Raw genomic sequence first — 24,784 nt, 5'->3', positions numbered from 1 at the left:
TCCCAGTGCAGAGTTTCTCCAGCACGTTCTGTTTTTATTCCTTCTACATTAGTGTTGGTCGTAGAGTTCCTTCATAGCTAACCACATGCGGAAAAACGAATGATGCCTCACATATACACGATTTTGAAGGACAGAAATATGTTCCACCTGGTTGTTGTGACTGACCCATCACTGGCATCCTGATATCAATCCACATTGTAGTTTGGTAACTCCTCATTGGAGAAACTCAGTAGGCCTGGCAGCATCTGTGGGGAGAAAGCATTTAATGTTTCAAGTTCAGTGAACTGGTTGTTCAGTTTCTTCCTGCACTGTCCTCTGCTATCTTTTATTACCTCAGTATTTTGCTTCCTGATTGACCAATGGCCTTTCTGTTGCTCATCAAGCTTTCCAATTCATTTTTATCTCCTCTAACTACATTCACCACAAGGAGTCAGTTTTGTTTTTGTAGCCATGGTAACCAAAATGTTTTTCTTCTCATTCATTTACAGTCACATCTATTGTCCAATATATTGCCTTCTCCTGCAGATTTCCTTGCACCTTCGATTCAGAAATATCTACTTTGCTACACACACATGAGAATATCCCATCCTCCATTGTGTGTCTTGATCTTGTCCATCATTTACCTCTAATCCTTTGAGTCCTGCTGCAATTGAAAAGATCTGTAGGAGATCCTAGTCCCTTTCTCTTTACAGTAATTCTTGGACTCTGGCCTTAAAAGAACAAAATGCGTACAAGAAACACAGTTAAATGCAAAGTTGAATTCATTAGTTCATTAAACCAACAAGAGCAAAGTACAAAGCCCTTTTTGATTTGACTGAAACTTACAATCATCCACGTGGCCAGTTGTTACCAACGTTGAATGTGGAGATGATCAGTTTCTGTCCTTTTCCACCGGATGCTGCCACCATGCTTTCATATCTTCCTTTTGTATAGTGCCCAGTCTCACTATCACACCCTGGGCCTCCGGCATAGATTTCTTTAACAGGCTGCTGGGTTTCCCAGTCTTTCTTACCTCTTTATTCGGTCTTTCAGTCTCCTGAGATATGCAGAGCTGCAAAGTCAGAGACAATTCAAGAACACTCCCCTGCTATTTACTGTACACAGCAGAACAGCAGAAAGATGATCTAATTTCCAGCACACTGATAGGCACTTAGCTCATTGTATGTTCAGAAGTTAATGCTCCTTCCAAAAGAACTGATCATGATTCAGAATTGCAGTTAACTTGTGGCATTGTCCAGTTGTTAATGTTATCAAAGCCAATCGCATGGAAAGATTCCAATGAGTTAATTCCGTCTGTGCATCAAGGTTAAGAAATAACTGATGACATTTATACTGAATGTTTGTAATTGTAATTATTTGCAATTATTGTAGTATATTTACCTGAGCAATACTTTGGGTTGTATAGGAATCTTGTACTGATATTTTACTTGATGGTTCTGGCAGAAAAATTCCTTTCTTAGATTTTGACATCTGTATTTTTCATTTTGCCTTCTTGCAGCACAGTGTTAGTGTCTGTATCCTTGTACTGAGAGGCCTGGATTCAAGCCCCACCTGCTCCAGAGTTAATAACATCTCAGGACACGTTGATTAGGAAATGGATTACATTTTTAAAAATCCCATTTTTGCACATAGTCCATATCCCTCTATCCCCTGCCTGTTCAAGTGTCTGTCTAAATGTTGCTATTATATCTGCTTCTACAACTCCCAAAAAGTAATATATTAAAAGTCAGTGCAAAATATTAGGCCTGGATATTTATCATATCTCTGACTGCATAGAGTCTTAGAGATGATGAGAATAAGAATGACTATGGAAGATATACTGTAGATTAAGAGGTAATGAATGCATGATATGTATTGCTACACAAATAAAATTACAACACCCAGACTCCACTCAGCTACTGTAAAAGTTGTAATATTTATTTTAAAGCAGGCAAATTCACAAAAAAACTAAACCATCATGAGTTAAAACTAAATTTGTTTTTAAATAAAGCAACAATTTAGCTAACAATATGAAGCCTGATCTCAGAACTCATCTAATCCTGAGAATTGGCTAACATGCAACTTCAATCGAGAAGTTGATTAGGCAAGTGTGAATGTTAGATTTTTCAAAGTAATCAATAATTGGCATAATTAGAATTGATAGTTGCAAATAATGTAGCTTGAATCCATCGCTGGAATACCAATTGCATATTAGCTTCAGAAATCTAGGCAGTGGCACGGAACACTTATTCGCCAATTTGATTTTAGCTGTGCACAAATTGCTTTAGCTCTATCCAGCTGATTTAGACCTTTGCCTGGAGGTGCAAAAGATTAATTGGTAGCTACACATTCATTGCTTACAGAATGGAGTCTGTAATTGGGGAAATTTGTTAATACCAGTTATAAAATACCAATATAGTCCAGCTTTCTTGATAACATTTTATTAGAAGAACCCTAAAATCTCACAGCCAAACAACATTGTCTTAAGTATTAAAATCCATTATTATGACTTATTCATATTTTTGTTAACATTAATTTTTTTTTAGTATTTATAAGGTGTGTTGTGAACATGAAGTTTGTCAATGACAGTTCAGCATCAAGGCCTTTGTGGATATGTGCAGTGCCACATTACTGAGCTGATAAGTCCGGGAAGGTTTTACATTGATACCCAGGTATATATGGAGTGAAGGGTCTGATCTCAACCAATCCCTTTGGCTGATGGTGCAGTATGATGCCATGCATGTATTTATCCTTGGAGTGAATAGTAGTATCTCACTAAACATAGCAAAGAGGAGCAGGAGTGACCCTTTAACACTTCCAGCTTGATCCACCATTCATTCTGTTCATGGTTACTGCTCTATCTGAATCCAAGATGTTTTGCTTTACCCCCAAATCCCATGATGCCTTTAAAATCTAAAATATCTTTAATCTATTCATTGACTTAGCCTCCACACCCTTCCATGGTAGAGGGTTCTCAGATTCACTACCCATTGAGCAAAGACATTATTCCTCACCTCAGTCCAAAATGGTCTACTCTCTATCCTGAGACTATGTCCACTGGTTATAGACTCCCCATACAGGGAAAATATCCCCCCGTACATCTAGTCTGTCCAGCCCCGTTAGAATTTTAAACTTTTCCATCAGATCCCTTCTCATTCTTTTAAACTCCAGTGAATACAGGCACAGTCAAACCAATCTCTCCCCATATGACATTCCAGCCATCCACAGTATCTGCTTCGTGAACCACAGCTGCACTCCCACTGTGGTAAGTATTAACCCCATTAATTTCCCCAGCTCTGCTTTGTTACTAATGCTGACTTCTTTGTAGAAGCCTTCTCACCAGATCCTTGGTTCCGTAACGTTTTGGGGATGATATTTGTACCGTTTTTTGTGAGAACTGAAGTCCAATTCTTCTGGCATTTCTTTATACCCTATTACAGCTTCCCTGGCTTCTGACTGTAACTCTCAAAATCTCACTAGCCAGATTGTTTTTTATCATGATAAAACAATCTGTGCAGATGACCAATATTGTTCGCATCTGGAATATCTTTGTAAAGGAGGTAATTGATTATACAGATATTTATGCCTTAAGGAATGTCCTACGAATGTGAAAGTATACAACTTTAATTCCTCCAGCATATGCACATTTCAAAACTGATTCCATTATCTTTGAAAATCCTTCTAGTACAGAGGAGAGTGCCTCATTCCTTCATATAATTACTGACCCTGTAAGGAAATTATGGGAGCGTGTGATTTGTGAGAATGTGGTTTAGTCAGTGGGCCATTAATTACGAGGAAAAAAAGATATTCATAGGTACGATTTTTCACTCCCCTCATGATTGCCAAAAATAGCTCTTTGATTATATTTTTTCTTATCCTCAATGTCTGTAGAACTGGACAGCAAGGAAAGCTTTACTTCAACACCATGAGTGCACAATTTATAGATATTGTGTCATGACCACCAGAGTGTTCAAAGTATCTTTAGAAGTGAAGTTGACCGGATAATTTGAGTGAGTCATGGCCAACCTCAAGATATTTATCACCATGTGCTGGCCACAACAAATTCTATTTATACTGCACATTTAAGAGATCACATCAAGGAAAGAATGTAAGTATGGAACTAAAACAAAAAATTCTCTATGCTTTTCAGGTTTCATGTGGTTAAAAAAAATGTGCTGAAAGGTTTGGACAGTCAATGGCATAGTTAAGAGGTTGAGAATTGTACTGTAAGGGTCATGATACAAGAGGAATATAAACCTCTTCCTCAATTCGAGTGTTGACTCATTCAGCCATGCTGCTGGGGCATGTGCTGAGGGAGGCAAGCGCAAAGCAAAGGTCTGGCCTCTCTTTACAGAGTTAAGAGAAAAATTAGATGGAGAAATACCAGAAGAAGGTTTCCATTCATTTTGTAACACTTTGAGGCAGCTAAGACTGATGGGTAATGGCCCTAGCAAATGCAAAAGATCCATGCTCCTCTTGCATGAAGAGGAGATGTAATATTTTATGTGTTCTCTAAAGCTGCAAATCATATCTTGGCAAGAGAAAAACAATCAGGATATTTAAAATATTTTATTTCTCAGCAATTAATGTGTAGTGGTTGCAAAGTGTTGCTCATGGTAACAACTCCTTCTGTCCCATATGTAAATTAGTCCATGAAATGGAGTAACCCATGTTTATATCAGCATTCAATAGAGTTGGGCAACAAAAACCCTTTTTATAAAGTCAACTAGGAGAAAGTGAGGACTGCAGATCCTGGAAACTTCATGAATTAATATTGATGAAGTAGCATAAAAGAAAAGCCATTTGTACTAGGTTATGAGGTTTCATGAGTTGTATACTTATGCATTTCCTTGAAGTTACCTGAGGTTGCTGTGGGGATTACGGATTTAAATAATCAACACAACTGAATGATGATTTAGAAAAACAAATAATTTGGTATTTCTTTGTTCATCCTGAAGGTGGTGATTCATCTGGTAGCAGTCAGAACCTGTTGAGTATAAAGAGCCAGACACTAACTCTTCTGTTCTTCATTCAATGTCAAATGCACTATCCAAGACCACAAGTTGAATAGGGAACATGAGAGTGAATTCTGTTTCACATCTCTAATTATTGAGTCCAATTGAGTCCAATTGTAGCATTCCCCCTATTCCTGGATGAGAGTAATCGAGGTCTGCAGCACAGAAAAAGATCCTTTCCAGCCCATCGAGTCCACGTGAGTCAAAGATAACATCTAACTATTCTAATTCCATTTTCCAGCACTTGGGCCATAGACCTTGGCATCGGAAGCACACATCTAACTAATTCTTAAATGTTATGAGCGTTTCTGCCTCCACCACCCGTACAGATGGGAGTTCCAGATTGACACCACCGGCTGTGTGAGAAAGGTTTGCCTCACATCTCCTCTCAACCTCCTGCCTCTTACCTTCAAACACCGCCCCCTTGTCATAGATCCCTCCACCAAGGGGAAAGATTGATGCATGTTTACTACTATCTATGCTCCTTGTAATTTTCACATCTCAGTCAAGTGCCCCTCAGTCTCTACTGCTCCAAGGGAAGCAACCCCAGTCTGTCCAATCTCACTTTATAATTCCAACTCCCCAGCCCAGGCAACATCCTGGTAAACCTTCTCTGCAATAAAATAACTTGATACTGTACAGCACAGAAATGGGTTGTTGGGTCCAAAATCCAAGTAGTGTTTTATGCTTTTTCTTAAAAGATCAACTAGTTCAGTCATGTTATTATTGAATTGAGGAACCACTAAGGTAAAAACAACCACAGTTGTAGTTATGTACAGGCCTTCAAACAGTAGCCAGGAGATGGGGTGCAAGATACACCAAGAAATAGAAAAGATGTGTAGGAAAGGTAAAATTACAGTGATCATGATGGATTTCAATATGTAGGTGGACTGGGAAAATCAGGTTGGTAGGGGATTGCAAGAAAAGGAATTTATGGAATGGATACCCGATGGCTTTTTGGAGCAGCTTGTGGTGGAGCTCTCTAGGGAAAAGGCAATCCTGGATTTAGTGTTGTGCAACGAGGCAGACTTGATAAGGGAGCTGAAGGTGAAGGAACCCTTAGGAGACAGTGATCATATTATGATTGAATTTACTCTGCAATTTGAGGGAGAGAAGATAGAATCAGAGGTAATGGTATTACAGCTGAATAAAGGTAACTGCAGAAACATGAGGGAGGCGCTGGGTAGAACTGACTGGGAAAGGAGTCTAGCAGGAAAGACAGTGCAACAGCAATGACTGGTGTTTCTGAAGCAATTCAGGAGACGCAGCAGTGATTTATCCCGAGGGAAAAAGAAGCATGGTCCAAGGAGGATGAGGCAACCATGGCTGACTAAGGAAGTCAGGGATAGCATAAATGCAAAAGAGAAAGGATGTAATGTGGCGAAGGGCATGGAAAACCAGAAGATTGGGAAGCTTACAAAGACCAACAGATGGCAACAAAGAATTAACGAGGGAGAATATTAAATAGGAGGGTAAGCTAGCTAGTAACATGAAGGAAGACAGTAAGAGTTTCTTTAGATATATAAAGGAGAAAAGAGAGGCAAAAGTGGACATTGGGCTGCAAAATGACACTGGAAAGATAGTGGTGGGGAACAAGAAAATGGCTGACGAACTGAATAATTACTTCGTGTTAGTCTTAACAGTGACTAACAAGTAATAGCCCAAAAATTCCAAAAAGAGTAATATCCAAAAAGAGGGAGTATGGCAGCCATAACCAAGGAGAATGTGCTAGGAGAAATGAATGGCTTGAAGGTGGATAAATAGTCTGGACCAGATGGACTACACCCCAGAGTTCGAGGGGAGATAACTGAAGAGATAGTGTTAGTGGTGATCTTTCAGGAATCATTAGAATCAGGAAGAGTCCCAGAGGACTGGAAAATCGCTAATGTGACACCCAGTTTAAAAAGGGAATAAGGCAAAAGATGGAAAATTACAGACAGATTCACCTAACCTTGGTCATGGGTAAGATCCTGAAATCCACTGTGAAGGATGAGATTTCTGAATACTTGGAAGTGTATGGTAAAATAGGGCAAAGTCAGCATGGTTTCATCACACCTGACAAACCTTCTAGAATTCTTTGAGGAAGTAACGAGCAGGTGAAACCATGGAGAGTCAATGGATGTCATTTACCTGGATTTCAAGAAGGCCTTTGACAAGGTAACGCACAGGAGGCTACTGAGTACGATAAGAGCCCATGGTGCTAGAGGCAAGGTGCTAGCATGGATAGAAGCTTGGCTGTCTGGCAGAAAGCAGAGAGTGGAGATAAAAGGGACCTTCTCAGGATGGCAGCTGGTGACAAGTGGTGTTCCGCAAGGCTCAGTGTTTGGGACCACAAAGTTTCACTTCATATATTAATGATCTAGATGAAGGAAATGAGGGCATTCTGGCCGAGTCTGCAGATGATACAAAGATAGGTAGAGGGACAGGTAGCATTGAGGAGGTAGGGAGATGGCAGAAGATTTGTACAGGTTAGCAGAATGGGCAAAGTAGTGGCAGATGGAGTACAACGTGGGAAAGTATGAGGTCACACTTTGGTAGAAAGAATAGAGGCGCAGACTATTTTCTAAATGGGGAGAAAATTCAGAAGTCTGAAGTGCAAAAGAACTTGGGAGTTCTAGTCCAGGATTCTCTCAAAATAAATTTGCAGGTTAAGTCAATAGTGAATGCCAATTAAGGTATTTATTTTGGGAGAACTTGAATATAAAAGCAGGGATATACTTCTGAACCTCTATTACACTCTGGTCAGACCACTTTTGGAGTATTGCAGTTTCAGGCCCCATATCTCAGTAAGGAGGTATTGGCCTTGGAGGATGTTCATGAAAATGGTCCCAGGAATGAAGAGCTTAACATATGAGGAACATTTGAGGACTTTGGGTCTGTACTCAATGGAGTTTAGAAGGATGAGGGGGGATCCAATCAAAACATACAGAATACTGATTGGCCTGGACAGAGTAAATGTTGGAAAGATATTTCCATTGGTAGGAGAGACGAGGACCCGAGGGCACAGCCTCATCGAAAAGGAAAGATCTGAAAGGGGATCAAGGATTATGGGGAGAATGGGGATGAGAAACTTATCAGCCATGATTGAATGGTGGAGCATTTTGATGGGCTGATGGCCTAATTTCTACCCCTATTTCATATACCCCTGTAGATGGGATTGAATGTAGATTGCCTGGCACAGAGGCAGGAACATTACCACAGTATCACATGAGCCCTCTATTGAGCCACTTAACATCTGACAAGGAGGGCCAGGGAATGACTCCACAAGGAACATTGACATAGCACAATCTTACAAGGAATGAAGCACAGTTCTACATTGTATGCATTTCATATTGTTAGAAATGCATTGTTAGAATTGTTGGAATTTATAGCAAAAGATCAAAGTGTTATACGACGATACGATGTATTAGACAAACCTAGATGGCTGTTAAGTCTTTAATCATTTAGAATGGGGAAGCAGGTTTTGATTGATTAATATGTAAATCCCAGAATTTCTTTCAAGTCACAGCCCCGAGATAAGTTAAGATTTTATCAGTGGATAAAAAAAGTCACATCTCAGCTCAGACAATGCATTAAAAGTGTAAGGTTAGAGTCTGTCTGTATCCCAAACTGGAGTTAGACTGGTTGAATTAACAGGTTGACCCTGATCGACATCTTCAGAAAATCAAACATCTATGCCTGTGGTTTGTGAAATGCATTGTGAAAACCACTTAAGTAATCTGCTGGAAAAGCACAGCAGGTCAGGCAGTATCTGAGGAGCAGGAGAATCAACATTTTGGTCATAAGCCCTTCATCCAGGATGCTGCCTGACCTGCTGTGTTTTCCAGCACCACACTCTCAACTCTTATCTCTAGCATCTGCAGTCCTCACTCTCTTTCACTTAAGTAATCTGGTTTGTTTTGGTATCATCTTTTATTTATTCCTTAACTGTCTGTCCTTTATGTGGATGGACCTGAATGGGTTTATAGCATAGGTAACAATTAGATTAATTTGTTATTTAATTCTTGCACTGCTATTGTGAAATAAATTGCTAAGCCTATTGTTCAAGATACAAACCGGTGACTGGATGTATTTATTCACATAATCTAGGATTGGGGTTAATTTTGAGGGTTTTGAAGATTTTAATTTTACTGCATTATTGGTTGATTTGGTTCTGCTATCTCCATGTCGGAACAACATGTTGGATGCTATGATTGATGTTGATTTAAACTTTTATTGTGAATGCCTGTTGAAAAGCTTCATGTTGTTCATAAGTAAAGCCCAGCTTTCTCTGACAAATATAAAACACTGACTCTGCCCACTCCAGGTGAGGCTGCAGTTACTTTTCATTTGCAGTGCATATTAATGACTCATATGAACATGGAAGACCATACATCTCATGTATGATATAGTGAGACTCAGCCTGGTAATCAAGGGGTGTCTCAGAACCTCCACATCCCTTTCTTTCCAGCTTTCCTGGGTCAGGTCTTGAATATTGATCCTCCAAATGTTTCCACACACCACCTGGAATTGTGTCTTTAACTCTCAACATCGACCCTGAACCCCAGCCTTAAATTTTAGTCATGCCTACCATCATATTGCACAGTGAGGTCACATTGGTGATAGGGTAACATGCCTCCCTCAATATCTGTTATTCTCCAAAGTGCTTCAAATACCCCACCCCCAATGAGATGTCAAGTTTGGTCCCTTCATAATACTTGTATCCTTTATAAGCACTGTTGCCTCACAGCGCCAGAGACCTGGGTTCAATTCCTGCCTCAGGCGAATGACTGTGAGGTGTTTGCACATTCTACCTGTGTCTGCATGGGTTTCCTCCAGGTGCTCCGATTTCCTCCCACAGTCCAAAAATGTGCAGGTTAGGTGGATTGGCCGTGCTAAATTGCCCGTAGTCTTAGGTGAAGAGGTAAAATGTAGGGGAATGGGTCTGGGTGGGTTGCGCTTCGGCGGGTCGGTGTGGACTTGTTGGGCCGAAGGGCCTGTTTCCACACTGTAAGTAAGTAATCTAATCTAAATAAGTAATCTAATCATAGCTTACTGCCTTCAAAACACAGAACTGAATCCCCCAGTTTCCCTAAAACAGCAATGGTCCAGAACTCTCCTTTGCTTTCCATTGAGGCGAAATTCAGGACTGACTGCGGCTCACCCTGTCAATGGACCAAATTTAAGGAACCAGTCTCACTAATAAATGACATACTTTCCACAACTGACTCACCCTAAATCCCCTGAATGTTTGTATAGGACCTGCAGGACTGATTGCAGCCCACACCCCAGATGATAGCAATATGGACCCCAAACATGTCCACTCCATGTCACAGAATGTGTCCAAGCCTCCAGACAAAGATCAGTTGATGACATTGACTTACTGCGCAAGGAGCACCTGACTAATGCCAGTTCCCCTTGACTTGATTGAGAACGACTCCCTTTAAACTTTGAGAAATAACCATTTGTTTAAAGTCCATGGTGTATACTTGCCACATAGGCTGCTGGCACATGCTGTCAATGTGAGATTGACCTGGCACTGTATCATTCAGTAGCATACCGACTCCCTTGACTAATCACATGTCACAGCTGCCTGGTTTTGTGTCTGCGCTAAGCAGCAAGCCGACACAGAAATACTGTGAGCCTTTAAGCTCTGGCTAAGGGGGCAAAGTGCAAAAATGGCAACAAAGTTGTAGAAGGTGAAGTGCAAAGACATGAGCAAGCAGCTCTGAGATACACCCTGGTGCATGCATGAAAAGGCTGCCGGCCCTTTGTGTAAAGCAGCATTCCAATGAAAGGTGTTAGTGTGCTCCACATTAGAGCACTGAAGCACAGAATTATCTTGCAAGTGAATCAGAGATGTGTCATAAGGTAATGGCAAGGCTGCCATGTGTCAGATACCAACATTCGTGGACAGTGGTGGGGTGCAGTTCCTGCCCAAGGAGTGTGCCCAGAAATGTTGGTACCTGGTGTCAAAGATAGAGTTCCATAAGAGCAAATAGCAAACTGGAGTTGGCAGGTAACTGCTCTGATTCGGAATAGTCACCATCTAGCATTTTATGGACAGGGGTAGGAGAATAAGAAACTGCATATTAGGGAGGTGACACAAAGTAATAATGAGAAGTCAATGCATGCAAATAGGCCCCTCACCACTCACTTGCAAGTACATACCAGTCATTACACCATTGGTAAATAGAATGTTTTACTCTTGACATTAAGAAGTTGCTCACTGGCCATCTCTCATGAATTTCCTAACTTTCTTGTCTATGGCTGCATCGCTCAAGGACATGAAAGGTTCGACCCTACATATTTCTATTTGTTGGGGACAATAGACTTGATTGCAACAAAAACAGAAATTACCAGAAATGCACAGCAGTTCTGACAGCATCTGTAGAGAGAAAGCAGAGTTAACATTTCAGGTGCAGTGACCTTTCTTCAGAAGTGATTCTAGCTGGGTAAATGTTGGTATATATGCTAAAGGTGGGGTAAGGAAATGGGGAGAAGTTGACAATAGGTGGAGATGCAGCCCAGAGAGAAAACCACAGATGGATAGACAAAGGACTGGATAAACGCCAGCCTGGGAGATTGAATAACTGGGGGAATATTAGTGGCTGACAATGGGTTGGTTGTGGTAACAGACTGTGATGACAAGGCCTGGTGTGTGCGTGTAGAGACATGGGAGAAGGTGCTCAGGCCCTCAAAATATTGAGCTTGATATTGGATCCTGAAGACTGCAGAGTCCCCAAGTAGAAAATAAGAAGCTGTTCTTCAAGCTTGCACTGACTTTCGCTGGAGCACTGCTGCAGGCCTGAGACTGAGCTGTTGGTGAGGGAATATGGTGGTGTGTTGAAATGGCAGGCAACAGAAAGCTCAGGGTCACTTTTGCAGACAGAATGTGGGCTTTCTGTAAAGCGGCCAGCCAGTCTGTGGACAGCTGAAATACATAGCTGTCCCTATGACTCTAAATACCGAGAGTTTTGCAACGAAGATCAAACAATGCCGATCTTTAGTTGTGTTCAACAACATTGCTTTTTGAAACAGCACGGCAGCGAATTTGAGACTAAGTGGCACCACATGTTTTCTGAGTGAAGGAGATTCTGCCTGATGACAGCCTGCTGACTGGTCGAACTGCAGCATGTTAAAAGCTGTAAGTGTCAGGGTAGCAGAGAGAGAAACATCCAGAGGCTGTGAACTGAAAACATCCATCTCTCTCTCTCTCTTTATGTATAGGAAAAAGACAAAGTATCAAGAAAGCTTAAGAGGAAGAATTCTCATAAAAAAAACCTAGGTCCTCACAATCAAGATTGGTGAATCGTGAAAACCCTACAGACACAAGCATGTTACCATTGCTAAAAATTAAAAGGTCTATGGAAGACAACTCATTCTTGAAATCTAGACATTTATTCTTTAAAACTTGCTTACCCCACCTATATTATTTTTCAACTCATTGTTTGTGGGTCAAAGGTGCCTGTCTTTTGTATTCTTAAACATGAATGTGTGTGCGTGCATATTTGGGGTTTTTAAAGGAGAACAGTTTACTTTGCATAGTAGTAGATTAGAAATCCTATCTTTTCCCTGTTTTTTAAGTGTGTTACAATATATCAAATTATATTCTGTTCATGACAAAACCTGGTGTGAATTATTTTTGCCCTGAATAGTGGTCTGTTAGGCAAATTGGTCATCTTCATATCCTGAATGGTATTTTGTACATTTTGGGAAAGTGCGGCATAATCATTAGCACACAGTCCCCAGCTAAGTCAGAACAATTGATTGTAAGTAATTGACGCTCCAACACTGATCCCTGTGGTACACCACCTGTCACATCCTGCTAATGTGTGAACACGTTTTTATATACCCACACCCTGCTCCTTATTAGTCAATGAAATCTGTAAACAGGTTAGTATGTTACCCCTACCTCATGACTCTTACACTGCGTGGCCCCTTATTAAATGCCTTCTGGGAAACTAAATATAATATATCCTTGGTTCCACTTTATCTTCAAAGAACTCTAAATAAATTAATCAAACATTATTTCCTTTTCACAAAACCACAACTCTGCCTGATTGCCTTAAGATTTTCAAAGTGGCTTGGTGTAAAAATTCCAGCAGATGCTAGGTCAACTGCCCTGTTGATCGCTGCTTCCTCTCGCTTTTTCTTGAATCACAGATATTGGTGCATTGTGTCTACTCTGGTTGTCCACTGAGCACTATGACTTAGTGCCCTTCTTCTATTTGTTAAATAGAGACATGTATCTATTTAAATACTCATCTGAATGCTTCAATTGACTCTACCTTCACACAACAGACACTACTTGTGTGTAATAGACTTTTTCACACCGCATTTGCCTTGTTTGTAAATAAAAGAATCCCAGTTGCTATTTTCCAATCTGATGGGACCATTCCAGAATTAAGGGAGCTTTGGAACTGTAAAACCAGTCAAGTACAACATCAGCAGCCACTTCTTTTAAGGTGCGAGGATGAAGTCTATCACAGCAAGTGGACTTGTTAGATTTAAACAACTTCTTCTGAAGTTCTTCTTTGCTGATTGTAGTTATTTTGCATTCTTCATTACCTTTCACATTCTGATTCACATTTATTTCTGGTGTTATTTGTGTCCTCTATAATGAAGTAGACATGCAATATTTGTTTAATGCATTTGCAATTCTCCGATTTTCCAATAGTAATTTCTCAGACTCACTCTCCGGAGGAGCAGCACCAACTTTTGTTGCTCTTTTCAATTTTGCAATACCTGTTGAAGCACTTACTATCTGTTTTTATATTTCTTGTTAGCTTTCCACAATACTCAAATTTCACTTTTCTCATTAATCGTTTTGTTACTCTTTTATGCTCTTTATATTCTATTCAAACAACTGACTTACATCTCCTCTTTGTGGAATTATGTTAGTTTTCTTTCAATTTGACATTATCTTTAACTTCCTTAGTCAGAGAAGGTACATCCTACTCTATGCAAAGGAACCTCAAGTACCCAAAGGACACAGGCGGGGAGTATTTTGTTTGGTTAATTGAATTCCGGATATTTGAATGCCACATAACATAGTTTAACCAACCATCCGGACCTTGCGATCTTGCAGGATAATCCGATATTTGGATAATCGAATGCCGGATAATCGAGGTTCCTCTGTAATCTTTTTCTTTGAAATATATAGTCTTGAGTATTCTAAAATGTTGCCTCAAATGTGTGCCTCCATGTTTGCATGACCCCATCCCGTAACCTGGCTTCTCAGTTCACTTTAGCCAGTTATGTTATCATAACCTTAGAATTGCCCTTATTTAAAATTAAAACGCTAGTCTTAGATCCACTCTTCTTTCCCTCAAACTGACTGCAAAGTTCCATCATGCTATGATCATTGTGACCTTGGGGTGCCTTCACAATGTGGATATTAATTAAACCAATTTCATTGCACATCACAAAATCTAGTCTACTCTTCCAATCTTATTTATCCTATATACATGCATAAAAGCACCCATGGTGATCAGATTTCCTTTCTCACATTTCTTTTTGTACACCTTTCCTTACAATATGATTGCTGTTAGGTGGCTGATAAACCACTCCCACAAGCGATAGCTTACCTTTACTAGCTTCTTAAATGTCATGTTCCCTTGAATATTCAGGTTCCAGTCTTATTCATCTTGCAACCATGTCTCTGTAATGACTATCAATTAATTCTTTTTATTGTAATTGGCACTGTCAATTCATTTATTTTATGATTAAAAACTAGGTGCATTTAAATACAGAGCCTTTTGTTTCATCTTTTCATTTTTTTCTGAACTCTATCCCAATTAACTGCACTCTTAGGTTTGTACACTTGTGTGTTCCTATCTCGTTTTGATGATCACTTCCTTTATGGTTAAAAAATCAAAGAAACATAGAGAATAGGTGCAGGAGTAGACCATTTGGCCCTTCAAGCCTGCATCACCTTTCAATAAGATCATGGTTGGTCATGCAATCTCAGTATCCCACGCCCACTATCTCTCCATACCCCTTGATCCCTTTAGCTGCAGGGGCCATGTCCAGCTCCCTCTTGAATATATCGAGCAAACTGACCCCAACGGTTTTCTGTAGTAGAGAATTCCACAGCTTCACAACAATGAAGAAATTCTTCTCTTCTCAGTCCTGAGATTACCTTGCTCTCTTGCTTTGTCTTGTGTATTTAATTTACAGAATCTTCCCAAATGCTATCCCTCAACTCCAACCTTAAGTTTAAAGTTCTCTCTATTGCCCTCGTAATATGACTTGACAGAAATGATCCCAAAATAGTTCAGTCAAATACTGCTTCAACCACACAGATGCCACTTCCACCAGTACTGTTGCCAAAGTTCCGGAAATGAAACCCATTTCTCCCAAACCAATCTTTGAATCACAAAGGTTGAATGGAGTTGAGTTTACTAAGTGACCATTGGAAGGCATGGAAGACTATGTGGTTCCCACTAAGTTCCAATGGGCTCAAGAATAAATGGTGCCATTCGGTTTATTAATGAGTCTAATTTACATCCCCCCGCCCCCCAATAAGTGGATGAGTATCTTGCTTTGGCCTGTTCCCAACCTCAACTTAGTCACAGGACGTTCTCCAGTTTCCAACAATTTAACCACGGCTTCCCCTGTGATTAAATGGACCCTGACACCATATTTTGCATTGCAATGGACTGGATCAAATTCCTTTTTATGTTCTCCTTTAGCCCGCTCGTAAACATGCTTCTGGTTATCAAGGATAGGTGGGACTGTGGATTCTGAAATACAAACACATCAGCCAATATCTGATTGAATGGTGGAGCAGGTTTGAGGGGCTGAATGGCCTTATATGTGTTCTTAATTTGATTTTAAATTGCTAAAGATGTGCAGCAAGAACAAGTTACCTATACGGTATGCATCAGTGGCAAAATAATGTTCAAATCTATTGCAACAATGAACAATTAGATATACTTTTAATATTCAGAAATATCAGGCTATAAAGTATAGCTTTTCTGGCACATGAACATCATTGAGGCTGTGGCCATTGTTCAGTTAATTTAATCTGCCTTTATGTCTTACATGAAGAATTAGGTGTCGACTTGATGGAATGCTGAAAGCTTCACCAAAGTCTTAATTTAAAATGAACAGTACTGTTATTGTCAGCAGTTCCAGTCAAGGATAACTGATGATGTATTTAACAGTGACTACAATTCTGTACATATAAGTAATACAGCAACTCAAAATTTAACCCAGCAAAGATAATTAACAAAAATCAATACTGTGGACACTTGTCACAGTTTTTTTTCCCAATGTGCATGATACGTCAGAATGGCACAACGTATCAGAACACATGTAAGCTTTAGAAAACACTGATTGCTAAATACAATCAATTTAAAATTCTTTGACCTCACATTAACTCAAGACAATAGGCTGAATTCTTCCACTTTTACACACAGTGTTTTTTGAATGAGATTGATGGCACTGGCCCACTATGACCCTTGCCAAATTTTCACATGCAATCTTCACCTTATTAATTATGCAACCAGCCTCTGCAATCCAGGAAGATTTACAATAATAATGCCAGGCTTGGAGGCTTTGAGTTGTAGGGAGAGGCTGATTAGGCTGGGGCTATTTTCCCTGGAGCTTTGGAGACTGAGGAATGAGCTTATAGAAGTTCATAAAATCATGAAAGGCATGGATAGGGTGAATAGCCAAGGTCTTTTCCCCAGGGTGGGGGAGTCCAAATCTAAAGGGCATAAGTTTAAGGTGAGAGGGGAAAGTGATGTAAGGGGCAACTTTTTCACACAGAATGTGCAAGGGATGAACTGCCAGAGGAGGTGATGGAGGCTGGTACAATGACAACATTTAAAAGGCTTCTGGACAGGCATATGGGTAGGAAGGGTTTAGAGGGCTATGGGCCAAATGCTGGCAAATGGGACTACTTTTTCACACAGAATGTGCAAGGGATGAACTGCCAGAGGAGGTGATGGAGGCTGGTACAATGACAACATTTAAAAGGCTTCTGGACAGGCATATGAGTAGGAAGGGTTTAGAGGGCTATGGGCCAAATGCTGGCAAATGGGACTGAATTTATTTAGGATATCTGGTCGGCATGGACGAGTTGGATCGAAGGGTCTGTTTCCGTGCTATATAATTCTGTGACTCTATGAGTGCAGGTTGAAGTTCTTCTGCAGCCTGCAAGAATCAGTGTCTTCTTTCTACTACCTCATACTCTTGGGCCACCACCCTCTCTAACTCTGCCACAACACACGCCTCTCCCCTAGGCTTATGGATTACAATTTGCTATTACATGCATCATGTCCACACAATGGCTCTCATCCACTGTGTCCTCCCAAACTATTAACCCTTAATACCCTCTGCATTTCCAATTCATTGGGTGGGGCACTTCACCATCCCTCTTTTTTCTATTCATTGGATGAGGGCAATTTAACTACCCATCCCTAATAATCCTGAGGGCGGTTAAGAGTCAACCACATTGCTGTGATTTGGGAGTCACATGTAGGCCAGACCCTAAAGGGCATTAGTGAACCAGACGGGTTTTTCCTTACCATTGACAATGGATTCATGGTCGTTAGACTCTTAATTCCAGATTTTCTTTCAACGTATTCAAATTCCACCATCTTCAGTGGTGAGATTTGAACCCAGGACCCCAGAACATTATCTGGGTCTCTGGATTAATAGTCCAGTGATAATGCCACGAAGTCATCGCTCCCACCCCCTTCCTTGCTTGCTCCAGATTCAACACAAAACGCTCTTGAATCTATTTCCATCATACTCAGTCCCTTTGTTCACTGCAGGAAACATTGGTCCATGCCCAGACTCCACAACATTCTGACTGATCTATGTGTAATCCTAGGACTTTCTTCTTTAGCAGTGTTTGCTGACACTTAGAACTGCAGGCAACTACGCATACACGTTCATTCTGGAGTGCATGTACACTGACACCACTGCACACGGATGTGTGCATTAGTTTGAACTGGGCTTCAGTGGTGAGGATTGGGTTTCTGGACAAGGGTTGGAGGGAATGCCCCTCCAAAGTGAGAATGTAACAGGGCTCAGAAACAGGAAGGTTGGGGGTGACAAGGTGAGTCCAAGAGCCAGGAGGCCGTCTTCCCCTCTGTCTATTGACCATGCATTAGGGAGACAATGGCCTCATGGTATTATCACTGGACTGTTGATCCAGATAACAGTCTTGGAGGCTGGATTCAAATCCCACCACAGCAGCTGGTGGAATCTGAATTCAACAAATATCCATTTAGTATTAAGAATCTATTGATGACCATGAGTCAATTGTCAGTTCATTAATGTCATTTAGGGAAGGAAACTGCCATCCTTACCTGGTCTAGATCCCCAAACAGTCCTTCCAGATGAGACTGAGGTTAATCTGCCTCTCTTCCATCAGGTGCTTCCAATGTGATCCTTGCTACATCAGGGAGACTGAATGTAAACTTAGGCAACAGTTTGTCTTGCGTCTCAGCTGGGCCCGCAGGGGCTGACAGGACATCCCAGTCACCACAAATTTTAATTCACCTTCCCACTCCCTTTCCAACATGACCATCCTTGGCATCCTCCATTGCCGCAACAAACCAAATCGCAAATTGGAGGAACAACACCTCAACTTCTGCCTGGACAGCCTACAGCCCGGATCAACATTGAGTTCTCCAATTTCAAATAATCTCCCTTCCCATCACTCGACTTCCTTCCCAGCCCTTGCCCCTCCTTTCCACCCCTCCCTGCCACCAACCGGATTCATTCCTCCCATTGACCAACCAGGTCGTACCCTCTGCCTGTCTTCATCTATCCCTTCACCACCCTGTCCCCATCACCCATTTTATTTGCAGCTCCCCTTACACCCACCAGCAGTCCTGAAGAAGGGTTACATCCAAAACGTCAACTTCTCCACCTCCTAATGCTGCCTGGTTTGTTGAGTTCTTCCAGCCTCCTGCCTGTCTACTTTGAATTCCAGGATCTGCAGTTTTTTTTGTCTCTAATCCTTATCTGGTCTGGTCTACATGTGACTCCAGACCCACAGCAATGTGGTTGACTCTTAACCGCACTCCGGGCAATTCGAGAAGGGCTATAAATGCTGCCTAGCCAGTGACGCCTTCATCCTGTGAATGTATGAAGAAAAAAAATGCTTACCTCAGCTCCCTCCAGCTCTTCCTTCCCCTCTGGTTCGCTCCTGGATCCCAATCTCCACCTCTCTCTCTTCCCGTGTCCTCCTGATTTTTCACCCTACCCAACCCCTTCATCCTCCCAGCCTGGTCCTGATCGTTTTATCCCATCTCGATCTCTTACGCCCCCTACACCTCCCAGTCTTGATCTCTGATCCCCACTCCCTGACCTCTGCCCCCAAAATTGGCGCATTTAAACCAACTCATAGCACACAGGCATCGGTGTCAGCTAACGCAGCCTATTTCTTTATTCCTTTATGGGTTGCTACGTTCAATTTTGTTTAAGTAGTTCAATAATAGTTAGGGAGGCTGTTCCAGGATTTTGACTGAATGAAGCACAAAATATTTCCAGTTCAAGATGGTGAGTGGTTTGAAGGGGAACTTGTAGGTGTAGTGCTTCCCTTGGCTCTGCTGCTCTTGTCCTTGCGGATAGTAGTGGTCATGGGTTTCAAATGTGCTTTATAAGGAGCCTTGGTGCATTTCTGCAGTGCATCTTGTAGAGAGTACACACTGCTGTGACTGAGTGTCAATGGTGGAGAGGATGGATCCTGTGAATGTGATGCCATTCAAGCAGGCTGCTTTGTCCTGGATGGTGTCAAGCTTCTTGAGTGTTATTGTAGCTGCATTCATACAGACAAGTGGAGAGTAATCCATCACACTCAGGATTTGAGCCTTGGAGGCTATGAACAGGCTTTGGGGAACAGGAAGTAAGTTATTCCCTGCAGGATTCCTCTCCTCTAACCTGCTCTTGGAGACACAGTATTTACTGGCTTGTCTAGTTCAGCTTCTGGTCAATGGATTGATTGGATTCAGTGATAGTAACACTATTAAATGCTTTGATTCTCCCTTGTTGGATGTGGTCATTGCCTGGCACTTGTTTAGCATGAATGTTACTTGCTACCTTTCAGCCTAAGCTTAAATATTGTCCAGATCTTGCTGCATTTGAACATGGTCTGCTTCAGCACCTGAGGAATCGCTAATGATGTGGAACACTGTGCAATCATTCACGGTCATCTTTACTTCTGACTTGATGATGGAGGGAGGGTCATTGATGAAGCAGCTAAAGATGGTTGGGCTGAGCATAAATACCCTGAGGAACTCCTGCTGGGATATCCTGGAGTTGAGATGACTGACCTCCAATAATCTTACTTTGTAACAATGGAGAACTTACCCTCTGATTTTCATTGACTTCAGTTTTGCTAGGGCTCCTTGATGCTTCACTCCATCAAAGGTCTCCTTGACTTCAAGGGAACTCACTCTCACCTCACCTCTGAAACTTAGCTCTTTGCTCATATTTGAATTAAAAATATAATAAGGTCAGGAGCTGAGTGACCCTGGTAGAACCCAAACTGAATGCCAGTTAGCATGTTATTGCTAAGCAACTGTGGCTTGATAGCACTATCGGTGATACCTTCCATCACTTTCCTTACGATCAAGATAGACTGATAGAGCAATAATTGGTTACGTTGGACTTGTCCTGCTTTTTTTATACACAGGACACGGCAACACAATTTTCCATACTGCTGGGTATATACTAATGTTATAGCTGTACTGGAACAGCTTGGCCAGGGAGAAAGTGAGGGCCGCAGACGCCAGAGAGACTGAGTTGAAAAAGCCTGGCACTAGAGAAAGCACAGCAGGTCAGGCAGCATAGAGGAGCAAGAGAGTTGACTGAAGAAGATTATGCCCAAAACATCAACTCTCTTGCTCCTCGGTTGCTGCCTGACTTGCTGTGCTTTCTGTAGGGGTACAAGACGTTCTAGAGCATAAATCTTCAATACTACAGCCAGAATGTTGTCAGGGACCGTGGCCATTACAGTATCCAGTACTTCCAACCATTGCCAGATGTCACATGGAGTGAATTGAATTGGCTGAAGACTAACATCCATGACATTGGGGATCTTTGGAGAAGGCAGCAATGTATCATCCACTCGGTACTTCTGGCTGAAGATTGTTTCAAATGCTTCAGCCTTATTTTTTTGCATTGATGTGCTGGGCTCCCCCATTATTGAAGATGGGGATATTTGTGCGTATCCTCCACCTCCAGTGATTTAATTGTCCACCACACCACAATTCATGATTGGATGTGGCAGGCTTAAACCTGATCCGTTGATTGTGCAAGTTACTTAGCTCTGTCTATGCTGTGTGGCATGCAAGTAGTCCTGCCTGCACCTGCACCAGATTCATTCCACATTTCCAGGGAAGTCTGGTACTTACTTCTGGCTGCCCATACGCACCCTTCATTGGACTGGTTGCAATTGACCTGAAAGGTTAATTATGGCTTCATCACTGCAAGAACATGGACCAAATGCCTGAACCCTATGATTGGAATTTGATGAGCTCCGTGTCTGACTGGGGCAGTAACCTCTAACTCTTTGAAGATCCCCCTTAACACCACAAAAGGACCACACCCTTTTGATGTTCTGATATGGGCATTTCATTGAAGCACACGCAGTGTGTTTGCCACATAAGCTCCCAGCACCTACTGTGATACAATTATGTAGCACATCGCCGTAAACAATTTGTCCACCTTGGCTGCTCAATGCTCTGAAACCTGACAAGTTGCCATCTTCTCATGCAAGCCACAGAGGCTGGCAGCCTCTGAGGAAATGCAAACTGAGTGAGATATGTGAAATGAATATGTGTCCCCCTGCATGTGAAGCAACCTGACAGCAGCATGTGACTCACAGATGTCAATGATCTCCAAAATAAAGTTCTGAAGTACTGTGTAACACTCTGATGATGATGTGGTGAAGCTGGTGACTTGATGTTGACTAGCACAGACAAAAGACAGAGGAAGACTGTGTCCATGAAGGGTACAGGGATCTTGTGGTGAAGATGGGGTTGGATGAAGGCCTGGAGAAACATGTAATGAGGTACTGCCAACTGACTTTCATGTTGTGAACTGGCTCCATCTCTTTGGAGAGGAGAGAATTGGAATTTGCGCAGAAATGAGGTGGGTTTAGCCAATGATGAGATGATGATGCATGGAAATAAGGTTGTTGCCATTCATTCGCGAGATTCTGAACTTGTCATTTCCACCTTAAAGGTAATATTGGGAATGCTTTTTCTCAACATTGAGACTCTTGATATTTTTATTTTTGTCATATTTTCCAAATTGCTTCCCATTTGCTCATATTGTTTCAGGGAGAGAACATCCTGCCCTATAACTTATTTTTTGTAATGACATCAGACTAGCTTGCTCGACGTTGCCTGTTTCTACGGCATAGAGCTGACAACCCCCTCATATGTGTCTTGATTTCATCCAGTTCTCATTCCCTTCACCCACAAATATGATATTCACCTCAGGCTGTGCAAGTGAGGCCTAGGGTTCCACTTCTAGATGTCAAGGAGACAGTGACATTACAGGACAATGTCATGATGCTGCTGACCAGCCAGGTGTCAAACTTCTGACACTGGAAGTCTACGGCCAGTTGCCTGAAAACAGTGCTGAATGAATGCTGCAAACTGTGCACTTGAAACTGAGCACCTACCACTGGGTTAGTACAGCTGCAGGTGGAGAGAGAAGAAGCAGGCATCATTTTGCTACTGTGTAAGGGTGATAGCAAAAGCCAACAACAAGAGCAGCTCCTATCGAGAAGAGAACAGCAGCTGCAACGATACAGCAGAGGAAAATAAAGACTCAACAACACATATACAAAAACATTGTTTTTTATTCTGATTGCCGAATTATTTAAGGCAAGTATAAAAAATGAAAGCATTCAATATACACTTTACATAAAATAAACTAGATTACAGCATAAAACAAGTAACCAGGCAACTGCGCAAGTTCTTCCTAAATCTGGATAATTGTAAACATTTAAAACTGCTGAACTAGTTCAAGTAATAAACAATCACAGATGTCTTCTTGTATGGGTGGGTGGAAGAGATTATGTAGGCTATGGGGTAATCAGCCATTCAATATCATAAAGACATTTTATATTCACAGATGCTCATTATTTTCCATTTCAAACCTGTACATTATATACACTCACACACACACGCACACACAATCACAATGGGCATTCTTATAACCCTTAGAGCCCTCTGTATGTATAATCTTCACAATAAACAACAATGCAGTGGACATGTGAATACAGTTAGCACACAGACGCATTTAAATAGTGTCTAAGTGTTTTCAAGGGGTCACCAAGTACACGTAAACACTGTACCAAAGTGTTACTGTCACAATTAGCCTCTCTGAGGGTCTAAATGCCACAACCAGTTCAAAGGAACACCTACCCAGAACAGTATGCTCTACAAAACCAAGCAATTGTCATCTTTTTGTTGCTAACATTTTCAGGAAACGGCAAAGTACTGTGACAACTGCCACCAATAATCGACCCTGCATTTGTGAGCCTGGTTACCAATACAAAAAAAACCAAAAGGAATATATTTAAACAAAAGTTTAATTACAGCAACATTTGTAACTCAGTTATAAAATTTGCAATTTACAAATATGAAATGACTGGTTTCGCCTGACATCAAGGCATTTCAAATCAACACCATGGAACTGATGTCTGTATAAACCTTTTCTTCATGTGATCCAGTCACATGATTATGATTCAATATACACTCATGAGGTCATCATTCCCTGCAGAAGAAAAAGCAAGACAAAATGTCAGAAAGGATTCTAGGAATAGGTCAGCCTGTTAATTTGCTAAGTAATGCATCTACACAAAGTACGAGAATCCCAGGTCTGATATGCAATTTGATTTCCAGCCATTAGCCGTTCTTGACCAAAGTAGCCACAGAGATGCTACATTCAGCCTCACTACTCTGGGTTAAGAAGGAAAGGGTCAACCAGGATTGCTGGTCCTGAGTGAACTTTGCCAAAATGTCTTGTGGACATTGCATGTCGCTGGGGTGAGGTACAGCTTTGGTCTAGTTGCCCAAACCATGTTCTCAAGTGAATAATGGCCACTTGAAAAGGATAGTGGAAAAAATCAGAAATCTTAGAATCCCTACAGTGTGAAAACAAGCCCCTGGGCCCAACAAGTCCACGTCGACCCTCCAAAGAGTATCCTATCCAAACCCATTATTCCACATTTACCCATGACTAATGCACCTAACCTACACATACCTGAACACTATGGTCAATTTAGCATGGTCAATTCACCTAACCTGCACATCTTTGGATTGTGGGAGGAAACCAGAGCACCCAGAGGAAACCAAAGCAGACACTGGGAGAACATGCAAACTCTGCACAGTTGCCTGAGGCTGGAGTCGAACTCGGGTCCCTGGCACTGTGAAGTGGTAATGCTAACCGCTGAGCAACCATGCCATCCAACCTCAATCAATGTGCATCAATCCACAGGATTGGTCACTGTGTGTGAAACAGGATTTGGGTGGCATCACTCCTTTCATAAGTAATGGATATTAGGTCCAAGTGGAGCACGCTCACTACCCCATGGCCTAGAGTCATAGAGATGTACAGCATGGAAATAGACCCTTCGATCCAACCCGTCCATGCTGACCAACTATCCAACCCAATCTTGTCCCACCTGCCAGCACCCGGCCCATATCCCTCCAAATCCTTCCTATTCATATACCCATCAAAATGCCTCTTAAATGTTGCAATTGTACCAGCCTCCACCACTTCCTCTGGCAGCTCATTCCATACCCGTACCACCCTCTGCGTGAAAA

General features: G+C 41.6%; 1 protein-coding gene and 1 long non-coding RNA gene across 6 annotated transcripts in view; one reads left to right on the top strand and one right to left on the bottom strand.

Annotated features, from left to right (window-relative positions):
* The first annotated feature begins 240 nt into the window (after positions 1-240).
* LOC122560801 lies at positions 241-14,711 on the top strand. Its single transcript, XR_006314815.1, has 3 exons — positions 241-2,651; positions 3,871-4,087; positions 12,204-14,711. It is a non-coding gene; the product is annotated as an uncharacterized LOC122560801 (long non-coding RNA).
* An 8,085-nt stretch (positions 14,712-22,796) lies between these two features.
* Positions 22,797-24,784, bottom strand: part of LOC122560775 (zinc finger protein 608-like) — a 90,566-nt gene continuing 88,578 nt past the window's right edge. For all 5 annotated transcript variants that reach the window (XM_043711865.1, XM_043711892.1, XM_043711857.1 and 2 more), the window contains exon 10: positions 22,797-23,732. In XM_043711865.1, coding sequence (XP_043567800.1) covers positions 23,726-23,732 — 7 coding nt within the window. In that variant the 3' untranslated portion in view covers positions 22,797-23,725. The remainder of the gene's footprint in view (positions 23,733-24,784) is intronic.

Source organism: Chiloscyllium plagiosum, chromosome 2 (genome assembly GCF_004010195.1).
Source record: "Chiloscyllium plagiosum isolate BGI_BamShark_2017 chromosome 2, ASM401019v2, whole genome shotgun sequence".
Lineage (NCBI taxonomy): Eukaryota > Metazoa > Chordata > Chondrichthyes > Orectolobiformes > Hemiscylliidae > Chiloscyllium > Chiloscyllium plagiosum.
Note: the sequence above shows the minus strand (reverse complement) of the source record. Positions and strands in the feature narration are given on the sequence as shown.